This window comes from Equus przewalskii, chromosome 26 (genome assembly GCF_037783145.1).
Source record: "Equus przewalskii isolate Varuska chromosome 26, EquPr2, whole genome shotgun sequence".
Taxonomy (NCBI): domain Eukaryota; kingdom Metazoa; phylum Chordata; class Mammalia; order Perissodactyla; family Equidae; genus Equus; species Equus przewalskii.
The window spans coordinates 27,233,656-27,247,179 of record NC_091856.1 but is presented as its reverse complement, the minus strand read 5'-3'; the positions used below and the strand labels follow the sequence as shown (position 1 = coordinate 27,247,179).

Sequence of the window (13,524 nt, the reverse complement as noted above, 5' to 3'; positions counted from 1 at the left end):
AGCATTCCAGGGTATCAAATACAGGATTAACCACCTAGTCATTGTGACAACAAGAAAGCTCTGCCTCACATTTTCAAATCCCCCAGAGTTGCAGTACCACCGCTGTTTGAGAACTATTGGTTGTTTGGCTTTTTGAGGTTAGATAATCAATTTAGAAAAAAGATCAATTAGCACAATTGTTTGATTTTTCTCTCCCAGCCACATTCGGCTGTCCAGGGTTACTGGTGTGGTGTGGCTAAGAGGGTTGGATTTAACCAGGGTTGGGGGTTTGCCAGGAGAGGATAACAAAAGGAACTGCAGGTGTGAGTGAGTGATAAATGATAGATTGTGTAATTTCAGTTGGGTAAGAACAGAAGTGAGGGTGTGAGAAGAGTGAGGGACTGTGAAAAGTGGTAGATTAGTAGATTATGGGCCCTGGTGGGGAGTGGGTGTCTAAGGAAAGAAGAAAGGAATACGTGAATGAAGAGTCCAGAATTTTAGAAGAGTCATCTAAGTGGTTATTGAAATTGCTACAAATTATGCCAGAAGTGGAGGTGAATGTGTGTCAGTGAGCTACATAATAAAGTCCTGAGGGATTGGGAGAGGGTTTGGGGGATTAATCCGAGATGTGAAATAAATAATGGAATTTGTGCTTATGGAGGAGGAAGAGTCAGAAATTCCCTGTAAGTCACTGTGATGATGACTGCTATGGAAATATACAGGAAGAGATGGAACCTTCTTGGATTCTGCAGTTATGGCATTCTCTAAGGAATGATAAATCTGGGGTTGAATTCAGATTTTTATTGAGCCTCTCCTGAGTGCAGGGCATTGTTCTTGGTGCTGTGTGGAGAGATAAAGGTAAGTCATTTCATCAAGGAGCTTATTATAAAAATAACTAAAACTGAGTAGTAGAAATGTCATAAAGGAAGTTGAAAAAGTGCTGGATGGCTCAAAGAAGGAAGAAGTTATATTAAACTCAGGTATTAGGTAAAGCTTCATGGAGGAGTAGATTTGAGATGGACATTTGGTAAATAGAACGACAAATCATGGTGGAGTTGAGTCTGCAGTCCAGGTAAGGGCAAGGTTTAACTTAAAGCTTAGCAGTAGCACATTGCAAGGTGTTCTGGGGAAGAGTCATTCCTGTTTTGGCTAGTACTACAGTGGTGAGAGAAATGACAGTGAAAGAATTACGTTAGTGTTGTCCTATGAAGACTTTGGTGCCACACAAAATATCTGAGTGGAATGCCAGTTGCTTAGGTAATGACTAGTCACTGGAGATTTTGAAGGGGGAGTCTGATGTTCTCAAGGTACAGTTTTCTCTAAAGATGGGCCAAAGTAGGGATAGAATAGCATAGGAGAGAATAAATTCCTGTAAATGGTAAAACATGGCAAAACTATACACGGTAGTGTACAAGACTTCCAAATATAGGTGTCTTTGAATTATCCTAGCTAGTAAAACGAGGGCAAGAACTCAGGATTTCCATTCTCTGTTTTTACTGCAAAGAGCTTGCCTCATTTATAAGTTTTCTTTACTTGGCTTGAGAACAGCACACTCTTAGGTTTTCTTCTTACCTCTCAGGCCACTCCATCTCTGAGTATAGTTGTACCTCTTCTTTCCTTCTACTTTTCCCATTCACTGGTATACCTACTCCCTTGGTGATCTTGGGGCTTTACATACTACCTATATGCGTAAAAGTACCAAACTTACATCCTAATCCAGACCTCTCTTCCAAACTATAGGTTCATATCCAGTTGCCTACTTGGGTATTTAATAAATAACTCAAATTCAACATGTCCAAAACTGAATTCCTGATCTTAATCCCAAAACCTGCTCTACTCATACCTTCCCTAACTCCATTGCTCTTGCCAAAAACCTTGAAGTCAGTCCTAATGCCTCCAGTTTGCTCACACTGCACATCCATTTTACTCAGAAATCCTGTCATCTTTACCTTCAGAATATATCCATAATTTGATCACTCAATTTCCTAAGTGGTCTCCTTTCTACCCTTGCCCTTTCTACTGTCTGTTTCAACATAGCAATCATTGTTTCCTTTTAAAAATATGAGTCAGATATCATCACTTCTCTGCTCAAAACCCTCTAAGGACTCCCAATCTCACTCAGAGTAAAAACCACAGCCCTTCAAGTGAATAGAAGGACAGCCTATATTAGGAGTTGACAAACTATAGCCTATGGACCATACTTAGCCTACCACTTGTTTTTGTATGATGTGTGGGCTAAGAATGGTTTTTTACATTTTTAAATGATTCAAAAATTAAAAAAATTGATATTTTGTGACATGAACATTATAAGAAATTGAAATTTCAGTACCCATAAATAAAGTTTTATTGGAACACAGCCACACCCATTTGTTCACATATTGTCTATGGCTACTTTTGCTCTACAAAGGTAGAATTGAGTAGAGACCTTATAGCTCGAAAAGCCTTAAGTATTTATCATCTGGTCCTTTAAAAACAGAGTTTTCCAACCTCTTCCCTATATGATGTGACCCTCACTCTCAGCCCTTGCTGCCCTTCTTTTTCCTACTCACTCTACTCCTGCCATCCAGCCATTGGCCTCCTTGTTGTCCTCCACCTAACCAGGCACGCTCTTCCTTACCCTGCCAGGAATGCTCATTCCATAGATATCTGCATGGCTAACTCCCTCACCCTATCAAGTCTTTGCTCAAGGTGTCACTTTCTCAATGAGGACTGACCGTCTGTTTAAAATTACACTCCCCCTCTATATGGTACCACTGTGCACTTGCGCTCTCACCTGCTTTCTCTCTTTTCTACAACACTTCACACCTTTTAACATATTGTTTAATTTACATATTTTTACTTTTACTGTTTTTTTGATTGTGCCCCCAACCCCCGGACTTAAACCATAAAGGCAGGGATTTTTGTCTTTTTTGTTCACTAATGTATCCTAAGTACCCAGAACAGTGGCTGGCCTATTGTACGTGCTCCATAAAGATTTGTAGAGATGCATTGAATTATTGGTTCTTTGACCAAGTGAGTCATCTAACTGGCTGATACAATTCTGTCACCTAACTGTTCTGTCAGGGATTGGGAAGGGCTAGTGTCCATTTATTTCAGTGAGATATGTTTTCCTGTTACTACTTCCTTTGATTAGTTGCTTGATAACATCTTTTCCATTTTGCTCACTAATTGTAAGTATTCAGAAAACATACTGATTCAACTTAGCAGGCTCGTACACTGGAGTTAGGGAAGGTTTGGGTAGAGCAGGTTTTGGGATTAAGATCAGGAATTCAGTTTTGGACATGTTGAATTTGAGTTATTTATTAAATACCCAAGTAGGCAACTGGATATGAACCTATAGTTTGGAAGAGAGGTCTGGATTAGGATGTTAAGTTTGGTACTTTTAAGCATATAGGTAGTATGTTTAGGATTGCAGCCATTGTACCACCCTTGTTCAAACTTTGAGAAAAGACCTTCTGGCCTGAGCCCAGGGTTGCAAGCCTTCATATGATATGGTGAGATTGAGCTTTTCCATCATTATAGGTGTTTTTGGGTAGGATGAATAGCTGGAGTTCTGGAGTAGATATATGTAGTTTATAGGTTTTTTAGTTTAGCCTTCTCCTATGTGCCATTTTTATATAAAAAATAAAAGGAAATTTCCAGAGGAATGCTGGAATTCAGTATTCTTTTCATATTAGTTTTGTACACAAACTTAATGCCGTCATGTAAAAAGAAAATTTAATTTATTTGAAGGGATTTGGGGGAGTACTGAATTTATGTGTATTTGCTCTTAGTGTATTCTGAGTTGATTCCTCTTTGTATCCCCTATACTATCGAGCATAGTACCAGATACAGAATAAGCAATGAATTAGTAAGTATGTATTTACTTATAAGTCTCACGTAATTTATCTTAAAATGATCCTCTTGGTATATCAGTGAGGTGTCTTTTTCTAATTTTATCTTAACCATCTTTAATATAGTGGACATGTGATTGTTCTTTTATAATGGGGAAGTAAAGCCTGGACATTTTATTTTTACATAGCTTCTTTTCGAGAGGTTTTATATATTAGGATTAACAAAATTTAAACTTTTCTATTCAGTTAATATTTTGAAGGTAAATAATTTCCTGAGTTCTATGTCACATTGTTTGCAAGACATTACTTGGAATTTTTCAAGAAAATAAGTATGTTTAAATAATTTTTTACCTTAATTTTTAATATTTTCTCCTATTTGTATTTCAGAAAAATTCCTGAATATTTGACTAAGTTTTATAGTTTGAATATGATAGGATAATTGTTCTTCAGTTTTGAGATTTGCTCCTAGGGAAAGGGTATAATATTCATACATACAAAAACCTAGCTTTGCAGGCTGGGCAGCCTGACATTTAAAGCCTTTCACCTTTAAAGTTGAGTTAAAAAAGAGATACAACACCACCAGAAGTACAATCCATGAAAGAAAAAGTTGATAAGTTGGAATTCACTAAAATTGAAGACGTATGCTCTACAGAAGACACTGTTAAGAGGATGAAAAGAAAAACCACAGATGGGGAGAGTATCTTTGTAAAACATGTATCTGATAAAGGACTGAGATCCAAAATATGCAAAGAATGCTTAAAACTACACAACATGAAAACAGACAATCCAATTAGAAAATGGGTAGAAGAACTGAATAGATGCATCACCAGTGAAGATGTACAGATGGCAAATAGGTATATGAAAAGATGCTCAACATCATATGTCATCAGGGAATTTCAAATTCAAACGATGGTGAGATACCACTACACACCTCTTAGAATGGCTGAAGTCCAAAACTTGGACAACAACAAATGTTGATGAGGCTATGGAGCAATAGGAACTCTCGTTCGTTGCTGGTGGGAATGCAAAATGTTACAGCCACATTAGATAAAAGACAGTCTGGAAGTTTCTTACAAAGCAAAACATAATCTTATCATATGATCTCATGATCATGCTCCTTGGTAGTTAGATGGATTGAAAACTTATGTTCACACAAAAACCTGCACACAAATTTTATAGCAGCTTTATTTATAATTGCCGAAACATGGAAGCAACCAAGGTGTCCTTCAGTAGGTGAATGGATAAACAAACTGTGGTACATCCAGACAGTGGAATATTATTCAGTGATAAAAAGAAACTAGATGGAGGAATCTTAAATGCATATTGCTAAGTGAAAAAAGCCAGTCTGAAAAGATTACATACTGTATGATTTCAACTATATGACATTTGGAAGAGGAAGGGTCAAATAGGTGGAGTATGGGATTTTTAGGGCAGTGAAACTGTTCCGTCTGATTCTGTAATGGTGGATGCATGTCATTATGCATTTGCCAAAACTCATAGCATGTAAAAAACAAAGAATGAATCCTAATGTAAACTGTAGGCTTGAGTTACTGTTTTATTAACATTGGTTCATCAATTGTAACAAACCTACCACACTAATGCAAGATGTTAATAATAAGGGAACCTGTGTGTGTGGTGGTAGGGAGAAGGGGCATATGAGTTTCTCTCTACTTTCCGCTCAGTTTTTCTGTAAACCTAAAACTGCTCTAAAAAAAATATTGTCTGTTATTTTGAAAAAACAGTGGTAGATTAAAAAAGTGATACATGTGTACACACATACCTGTACATATGCATTCCCTCTGCTGCATAAAACTAGTCTTAATAAGTAGAGCACAGTTAGTATTTTTCTAAGCTCGGTTTTTCAGAGAAATGCACATGTATGTATAAACAAAATGTTTTATTTCAGATTTGTGGTTATTTTTTTTTCCCCTGAAGCCATTTATTGAGTGTATACTGTTTGGCAGATACTTATAGGTATTTTTTTAGCCTGTCTCATTTAGTTGGAAATAGATACTATTCACCCCATTGCACAGGGGACAAAGCTCTGGCTCAGAGAAGTGAAGTGGCAGAGCTGGTACTTGAATCTAGGCCTGTCTGACTCCAAAGCCTGTGTGCTATGCAGCCTTCATGATTCACGTAGACATATATATATATATATTTTTTAAAGATTTTATTTCTCCTTTTTCTCCCCAAAGCCCCCCGGTACATAGTTGTGTATTTTTTTAGTTGTGGGTCCTTCTGGTTGTAGCATGTGGGATGCCGCCTCAGCATGGCTTGATGAGCTGTGCCATGTCTGCGCTCAGGATGTGAACTGGTGAAACCCTGGGCTGCCCAAGTGGAGCACGCGAACTTAACCACTTGGTCACGGTGCTGGCCCCTAGACGTATTTTTTGAAAGAGCAAAACTTTATCCCCTAACGTAAGTATAAGTGCCTTTTAAATCTTGGCTCTACTGTGTACTTCCGCTTTGTGATTTTAATTAGGTTATATTACCTCTTTATGCTCTAGTTTCCTTATGTGGTAAATGGAGACAGTGAGATTGTTTTGAGGATTAAATGAATTAATGTATGGAAAGTGCCTAGAACAACACCTAGTACAGAATATGAGTTCTATAAATGTTAAATGTTAATTAGGAGTGGAATATTTTCTCATTTTATAGATAAAGGAAACAGAGACCCAAAGAAATTAAGTGCTTTTCTTAGTCACCTAGCTTTTTAAGGTCACATAACTATTAAATGGCAAAGTGGAGTTTTTTTATTTCAAGGCTCGAATTTTATCCACTAAGTTAACCATTTTTTTAAAAAAAGAAACTCTTTAAGAATGTGTTGCAGTTTCTCCCTGTCAGCTTACAGTGTGCCAAATATAATTTATCTTTTTTTCTCAATCAGATTGCTATAGTAGGGAAAAAGCTTTGGGCTGTGATTTAGGTTATGGACCATGCTTTGTCTCTGATTAGTTGTGTGATCTTAGCGTCTTTGGTTGTAGTTCATTTGTAAACTGAAGGGTGAATGGAGTTGGGCAAGATAATTTCTAAGTTCCTTTTATGGCACCAACAGAATATGATTCTGAGATATGCTGTTTTTATCATGAATTATTGCATTATGCTATAATACCTTGAAGTTCCCAGAACTTCTTGTTGTATGGGTCGTTACTCTCTATGCCAAATGACTAGAGTGCTGTACTTTTTTTTTTTTTTTTTTTGGTGAGGAAGATTGGCCCTGAGCTAACATCTGTTGCCAATCTTCTTTTTGCTTGAGGAAGATTGTTGCTGAGCTAACATCCGTGCCAGTCTTCCTCTATTTTGTACGTGGGACACTGCCACAGCATGGCTTAATGAGCGGTGTGTAGGTCTGCACGTGGGATCCGAACCTGTGAACCCTGGGCCACCAGAAAGAGTGCGCAAACTCAACCACTATGCCACCTGGCTCGCCCCAAGAGTGCTGTCCTTTTATATTGGTGATCTACAATTTCCCCACTATATCAGCTTTTACTTAGCATTCTTTCTGCTTTTCTGCTTTCAATCTACTTTTTTAATATGGTTAATTTATTGGCTTTATCTTTTTACAGAGAAGCTTGTTGACTTTGTTTTCAGTTGTCAGCTGAACACATAGCAGTCTTTTTTTGGCTGCTGGATTCACAGCTAAGAACTAAATGGTTCAATCCCCTAGAATGGAGTAAGGTTGGGAATGGGACATACCAAAGACTCTAGAGGTATGATTTTAGTGACAAGAGGATCTTTGAGATGTCTCTTACCATGGGATCATGTTTTAGTTTGTTTCGTAACTTTATTGTATAAAAGGACCCTATGAATTGCAGCATGTGTGTTCCCTCCTTACCTTGATGTGACGTATAATAATCAAAGTAATTTCCATTTATTAGTTCAGTTACATAATCTTTTTTAAAATCGAGCTTCACTAGCTTATTTCAGGTGGATTTTGTAAACCAGAGTCAGGGAAGTTGGTTACAGGATATGAATAGTTTTGTGTGTAGGTCACAGCTGAGTATCATTTGCCTATAGTCATGGGTCTGTGTTTTCATTTGCAGTATTGGGGCGAGTTAAATGTCACACCTGTAACCTTACTGGTCCCAAAAAGTCAAAAAAGATTTTAAGAGAGCAACTGGTAGTATTAGGAAACTGTTATAGACAGTAGTCTTATAAGGAGATTTCCTTATTTAGAGGAAAGATATTGAGATGAAGAGGAAGCTGTTTCTTTGTGAGTTTATATACTCTGTGATGTGTACGTTATTCCTGATCCGCATAGTTAAAGCACGTGTTCTATTTTGATGGGCACTCTCTAGTTTGTTTGTTTTTTTCAAGATTTTTCCTTTTTCTCCCAACGCCCCCCAGTACATAGTTGTGTATTTCTAGTTATGGGTCCTTCTAGTTGTGGCATGTGGGATGCCGCCTCAGAATGGCCTGATGAGTGGTGCCATGTCTGTGCCCAGGATTCGAACTGGTGAAACCCTGGGCTGCCGAAGCAGAGCGCGTGAACTTAACCACTCAGCCATGGGGCCGGCCCCCTCTAGTTTTTTTTTTTTAAACAACTGGGCTTATAATATGTAAGAATTATATCAGTGCTCAGAAAAGTTTGCTTTTACCCTATCTGAAATACAATCTCATAAAGGTGGAACAGATATGCAGTGGGATTCTGGTGAGTCATCCATGGGTAATGAAGTCAGGATCTCATGAATATTCAGGAGTCTAGCATAACAGTACATATAGGTTGAGGGGGAAGCAGAGTCTCTTGGGAGTTAGGGGAACAGAGCCAAAAAAGCATTCTGAATTTTAGGCCTAAAAATGATTAAAGAAGAAACATTGTGCCAACCTATTGTCTATCTGATGGCAATATCAAATGCAAAAGCCTCATGGTTACAATCGGTGGTGCTATATTTGCAGGTGCTACTTTTCAAAAAGGTCTGACTAATGCCAATTTCTAATTGAAAATCTCATGGTTAATTGCAATATTGTTGCCACAATGTTGGTATTACTTTTTCAGGTGGTACTCTTTGCTGGCTCTGTGTCTGTTAATGTATTTATCTCACTGAGTGCAAGTCAGTCAGCTGCCACATGTTGGCTACCAGGAGGGTTATTTCTGGCCATATTACAGGGGCTCTTGGGCCCAGGCCTTCAAAGGTTATGTTAGTTTTTTGTTTTAAATGAGGTAATTTTCCTTTATAGAGATGGTTACTTTCAATACCGTGTTTATGGGCTCCACACTCAGATATGAAACTAATCGTAAATAAGTATTTTTGAAAAGTGGTTTTTCTTTTTATCTTGCAGGTGTATTCCAGAGAACAAGTCTTCATACATCTTTGCTGTATTGACTCTGAGCTGTCGGGGGACTCAGGCTTATGAGGAGGTACTGTTACACAAAACAGTGTCTAGTGAAGACGACAAGAAAGAGGGGAAAGGATCGGAAAAAGAAACTAAAACACCATAGAAAACCATGGTAGGTTATTATTTACGTTTCCTTAATTTAGTTAAAAAGATTCCAGTAGTTTAAAATTGGAAGTGTTAACAATGAGGGCAAGTGAAAAACAAGTGTGTTAATTTTTGGCTGTAGTGCATCAGGTAAAGATGACGCTCTGCTATTGAAGCAAAGCAAGTGAGTTCAGATTTATTACGAGCCCTTTAAACCACAAGATGGAGCCCCATGAGCCTGCAGGCCATAAATTATTAAATACAAAGGAGGGATTGCTTATAAATTATATTTTCTAATAAACCTGGCATTAGCAAACTGATACAAATGGCTAAGGTGACCCTGAACTTGAAATTGTGTAATTTTTCTCTACTACCTGAAGTTCAGTTTTTTCCTATGGAAATTAAAAATCCTGAACCAGTCTTTTAATTAGTGATGTGAATGGTGTAGGAGTTTATAAAATGTGTGAGTAACTCAAAAAGCCACTTTTTTCCACATGCTTTTAAAGTAATAGGGTTAAGTGTTGAATGTATTAGGGTCACTGAACTGAATATCAAGGAAACCTTGCTTTTTGTAGAAAGTTATTACTTAAATTGAATTTAAAATGTTAGATGAGGTCAAAACCTCTGTTGCCTAGTTTTTTAATTGGTAAAATGTACTGAATTTTTTTTTCCCCTGTTGGTTCTGGAGGATGTTGCATGAATTTTTTCTCTAAGTGTAAGTGAGAAAAAGCTTAAAAAAGATGTTATAAGTGGGAGAAAAAGCAAAAAAATATTAATCTTAAGTATGTTTGAAATATGTTGTTTAGCAAGTCTGATGGTGTTTCTTTAAGAGTGGTTTGATTTTTAAAAAGTTCATTCAAGGGATTATAACTTAGTTGACTTGCTTTTTAGAGAAGAAATTCTACTGATATTTTATTTCTGGATGGTGGGGAAAAAATGTTAATTTGGGATTTTCTTTGTCATTTAGTTTTATGGTGAGATGTAAAAAACAACGCTGTAACTTGTGTGTCCTCTGATATGAATCATTTGCCTCTTCAGCTCATTTATGTATTATAGTTTTGATATTCTTACAACTTTAAAGAAATGGTTCATACATATTATTTGTCATAGCTTATGAAAATTTCTTTCCTATTTATTCATTTTAAATTTAGCTTAAATTTTCTAGTGTAGAAATTTTGTGTTTTATATAGTTTAATTGGTCGGTAGGTGTTTTCTAATTTCTTCTATTGCCTTGCTCCTTAGATCTCAGATTTTTTTTTTGACTTTGCTTATTGATTTATTTTGATCGAGGTCACATTAAAATTTTAGGTGTATATCATATTTCGATTTCTGTGGTAAACTGTACTGTGTTCAACACCAAAAGTCTAGTTGCCATCTGTCACCATACACATGTGCCCCTCTTCCCCTTTTGCCCTCCCTTGGATCTCAAATTTGAATGAGGACTTTCTGTTTCTGCGTGGTTCTTCCAATTTAATTTTTTAATACAGTAATATGTCACTTAACAGGGATAATTTCTGAGAAATGTGTTATTAGGCTATTTCGTCGTTGTGCAAACATCACAGAGTGTGCTTAAACAAACCTAGATGGTATGGCCTACTACGTACCTAGGCCATCTGGTACTAATCATATAGGACCACTGTTGTGTGTGCAGTCCAGTCGTTGACTGAAATGTCCTTTGTTATGGGGCACATGACTATATACTTAAAAAAATTCATTTGGAGCTTATTTAGGTAAATAAGAGACCTCTTCAGTTTCTTTTTTTGTAATACCATTTATTTAATTCTTCCTGTCACCATTGTTTCATGACGCTTGTCCTATCAACATCCAGTAGATTCTTGAATTTAACATTCTTGAATTTAACGTTGGCAGTCTGTGTTACTTGTAAGAGAAATACCAAAGGTTTGTGTTATGTAGCAATATGCAGTTTTCCTGTGTGCAGGATTGAGTAATTTAGCTAACTAAGTACAGTCATGTGTTTCTTACCAATGTGGGTATGTTCTGAGAAATGCATCATTAGGCTATTTTGTCGTTGTTGTGTGAACAATAAAGAGTGTATTTACACAAACCTAGATGATATAGCCTACTACACACCTAGGCTTACGGGACCGCCATTATGTGGTCCCTCGTTGACTGAAATGTCTTTATACAGTACGTGACACTTAGTCACTCACCATAAAACTAAATGACAAAGAAAATCCCAATTTAACGTTTTTCCCTACCATCCAGAACTAAAATATTAGTAGAATTTCTTCTCTAAAGAGCAAGGCAACTAATTTATAATCCCTAGAACAACCTCTCATCTTCAATTCATTATATGGCTCCTTTGTTTTCTTGATACTTACTTTGGGATGTATGAGTAAATTGCATGAAGTGATTAAAAAGTTTGTTTCTTTGTGGCAAAAGACTCCAGTTGGAAAACTGGTCATGGACTTTGTGAACAAGAAAGAAATCTAGACAGAATGGTTTTTATCTTGTAAAAAGAAAACTTTGTGATTGATCTAGAAAAAAGAGAGCTTTGTAAAAGCTTTTATTACATAATATTTGAGAATTTCAAAGGATTGCTTACCTTTTTAGTTATAGCTCGCTTCATTTTATAGGGGACAGTGATACTGTAGTATTAATTTACTAATATTCAAATTAATATGATTTTTAAACGTTGATATTCAAGCAAAAACAAAGCCAAAGAGACAGACTGATGAAAGAATTGTGAATATTTTATTTTGTGATAAAGACGTTAAAACAAAGTACTTACCATCTACTAGCATGTGATTTCTTGTAAGTAAAGACACTATAGTCACTCTTTAAATGGAATACTTTTGGCTTTCTGGAAACTCACCAAGTTATCCTTGTTCATTTTGCTGTATACTGGTACAAGTGTCTTCATGATATTTGTAAATTTGGAAATATTCAAAGGTTTTTGGATGTGTGACTCATGAGTGTGAAGGATCTCCTGTATTAAATTTTCATGAAATTCATTCTATTTCTAGGCTGGAATCTGCTCTACTGATTTCTGGGCCAGCATGTCATTTTAATTATTGCTTTTTAAATTTTTGATATTTTGTTTTAGCATAATGGCGCCACCCACCCATCTTTGTAGACTATTTCTTGACATTCTCATTGACTCCACCCTCCAGCTCCCCCCTCACCAAATGAGCTTTAAAATTATTTTTGTTGAGTATTAAGTAAATCTATCCTGAGGGGATTTGATTGAGAATGTAATACATTTGTAAATTAGTTTGAGAAGTTAATTCTTTTGCAGTATGTATTTTCCCCATTCTGGAATTTGCAATGTCTCCTACTAATCTATTTTAAAAATTAAAGCCTCACCCCAAAGTTTTGATGCCAAATGGTAGCAATATTCTAATGTGATCCATAGTTTATAGTGTTCTCACATAACTTTGTATTTTATTACTGTATAATGATATCTCAGTTTTTCAAGGTGCGAAAGTCTCTAGCAGTTTGGAAAGGAGTGACTAGGTATCATGAGTCACCATCATGCATTTCTAGGTACTCTCTTGAAGTTAGAAGTATTTGTGTGTTGCAGATGATGGGTGATACGGGTGACCTTTTTTGAAGTGGTGTTCAAAACACGTCGATTCAGCTAAAAGGTAGCATATATGTAATACCGAGTGTGACCTGGGTGAACCTTACCAAAACATGAATGAATAATCTGTAATTTTCTGGAGTGGAGTTCAGTAGAATGGGGTTTTACTTCCTATTCCTGAGCAATTTTTATTGTCTCAACTTTATAACTATTACGCAATGGTTTGATAATTAATGCTGTGATGATGTAAATACATTTGTATGTCATCCTTTTCAGGTAGCATTTCTTTTATTAAAGTAATTATTTTCTTTCTCCTTCTGACAGAGATCTATTAGATCTTTTGCCAATGATGATCGCCATGTTATGGTGAAGCACTCAACAATCTATCCATCTCCGGAGGAACTTGAAGCCGTTCAGAATATGGTGTCTACTGTTGAATGTGCTCTTAAACATGTCTCAGATTGGCTGGATGAGACAAATAAAGGCACAAAAACAGAGAGCGAGACAGAAGTGAAGAAGGATGAGGCTGTAGACACCTATTCCAAGTGAGTGTGGCCTGACTTCTGTGGCGTTTCACTGTGGTACTCAGAAAAACCCAGGGTCCCATCCCACTGGATTTGTTTGGCATATGATGTTTTTTGGGTTTTTTCATTTGTAGGACTGTAAGGAAGTAAATGTTTTTGGAATTTTTCTGAGTTAAATTTGAAAGAACAGCAAAAAGGAATAATGATTCAACTAGAAAAAGGA

The 13,524-nt window shown here is 36.6% G+C and overlaps 1 protein-coding gene across 15 annotated transcripts in view; it reads left to right on the top strand.

Annotated features, from left to right (window-relative positions):
• STRBP (spermatid perinuclear RNA binding protein) overlaps positions 1–13,524 on the top strand; it is a 124,597-nt gene that overhangs the window by 56,376 nt on the left and 54,697 nt on the right. For all 15 annotated transcript variants that reach the window (XR_011533578.1, XR_011533577.1, XM_070596400.1 and 12 more), the window contains 2 exons: positions 9,093–9,261; positions 13,102–13,322. Coding sequence is in view for 13 of the 15 variants with exons in the window: in XM_070596400.1 (XP_070452501.1) it covers positions 9,259–9,261; positions 13,102–13,322 (224 nt within the window). In the remaining 2 variants the exon portion in view is untranslated. The remainder of the gene's footprint in view (positions 1–9,092; positions 9,262–13,101; positions 13,323–13,524) is intronic.